Here is a 1,705-nt window from a genome sequence, read left to right as displayed (position 1 = left end):
CTCCCGGCATGCAGCGCGGCCGCGCCGCCGTGCGGCTCCGCCGGCCGTGTATATATAGATATATGCGTCCATATATATAGCGGTCACGGCAGCCGGGCAGGACGGCCGGCTGCGGCGAGCCCGACCCGCCGCTCGCTGACCCCCCGGCGCGGCTCCAGCCCGGCACCCCCAGGTCAGTGGCCAGGCCGGGCGCGCGGCGGGGGGCCGCGGCAGCGCCATTCCCCCCCCCCCCAAAAAAACACCACCGCCTCCAGCCACCCCCGGGCTCCCCCCGCGCCTGCTCCGGCCGCGGCTCCCGCATCCCTGCATCCCTGCTCCGGGGCGACCCCCCCCCCACCACGGCCCCCTCCCGGCGGGTCCCCCCGGCCCCGGGCGGCAGTGAGCGGCTGCTCCCTCGCTGCAAGCGTTTTCTCCGGCCAGCTGCCCGCCGCCGCCGGGGCCGTCTCCGTGCACCGCCGGCGAGGTGGGGGGGGACCGGGACCGCCGGGGCCGTGACCTTGGGGGTCGTTTGAACATCCGTGCCTCGGGTTCCCTCCCTCCCCCATCGGCGGGGGAGGGGGGCAAAACCCACTCGCTCCTGCACCCAGCTGGGCTGGATTTGCTGGGAGCACCCACGGGTGGGGGGGGAGGGTCCTATGCCAAACGAGCCCGCGGGGGGTCCGCAGCGCGGTGCACAGGGCGCTGAGCACCCTGCCCGCCTCAGCATCGCCCGCGCTGGGGGCACCTGGGGACGGCACCTCGGCAACATTTACGCCCGGCCAAACTTAGCCGCCTGCCCTTTGCAGCCTGGAAGGCGACCCCGCGGCGCGGCAGCGCCGAGGCCGTGCCGGGGGAGGCCGTGCCGGGGGGAGGCCGTGCCGGGGGAGGCCGTGCCGGGGGAGGCCGTGCCCGGCGTGCGCCGCGCCGGCCGGTCGGGCTGGTTTGGGGAGGCCGGGGCGACGCGGCGCGGGTGCTGCAGGACTGGGTGCGGGGGACGCCGGCCGGCCCGCGGCACGGCGCCGCGGTAGAGCCGCTCGGCCCCTTTTCCCTTGCAGCCTGCAGCTCTCTGGAGCCCGGACCGCCGCAGCATGTCGGCAGGTGAGCGGGCCCCGCGCCGCCGGCTGTCCCCCCCGCAGCGTCCCTCCGGCCCCCCAGGCGCCCCACGTCCCCCRGCCAGCCGCTTGGCTCCGGCCCAGCCCCAGGGATCGCCGGCTGCCGGAGGAGCTGAAATTTCAGAAGGCTGTAACCGGGAGACGGCGGAGAGCRGCGCCGAGGCGCCTCCGCCTTATTTTTAGCTCTCCTCCCTCAGCCTTGCGGCGGCCGGGCATTGCCCCCACGCTGCCGCCCTGCCAGGTGGGAAAGAGCCACTCTGGTGCCAAGAGGCTCCAGCACTGGGAGCCTCCAGCACTGGGAGGCTCTGGAAGGGGGGGGTGCTTTGGCACTGGGAGGCTTCAGCGGTGGGATGCTCCAATCATGGGAGGCTCTGGGGGTGGGATGCTCCACTGATGGGATGCTCTGGTGCTGGGATGCTCCATTGATGGGAGGCTCCAATGATGGGATGCTCTGGTGGTGGGATGCTCTGGTGGTGGGATGCTCCATTGATGGGAGGCTCTGGGGGTGGGATGCGTCAGCAGTGGGATTCTCCAATGATGGGATGCTCTGGTGGTGGGATGCTCCAATGGTGGGAGGCTCCGGTGGTGGGATGCTCCAGTGGTGGGATGCTCCA

The 1,705-nt window shown here is 73.3% G+C and overlaps 1 protein-coding gene across 1 annotated transcript in view; it reads left to right on the top strand.

The window, feature by feature from the left end:
• The first annotated feature begins 25 nt into the window (after window positions 1-25).
• The window catches only part of AK1 (adenylate kinase 1), an 11,112-nt gene continuing 9,432 nt past the window's right edge, over window positions 26-1,705 (top strand). Inside the window, exons 1-2 of the mRNA XM_085320064.1 lie at window positions 26-172; window positions 1,035-1,077. Of these exons, the coding sequence (XP_085176190.1) occupies window positions 1,068-1,077 (10 nt within the window). The 5' untranslated portion in view covers window positions 26-172; window positions 1,035-1,067. The remainder of the gene's footprint in view (window positions 173-1,034; window positions 1,078-1,705) is intronic.

This window comes from Rhea americana, unplaced genomic scaffold (assembly GCF_003343005.1).
Source record: "Rhea americana isolate MKP2758 unplaced genomic scaffold, rheAme1 scaffold_61, whole genome shotgun sequence".
Lineage (NCBI taxonomy): Eukaryota > Metazoa > Chordata > Aves > Rheiformes > Rheidae > Rhea > Rhea americana.
This window is presented reverse-complemented; position numbering and strand designations above follow the sequence as displayed.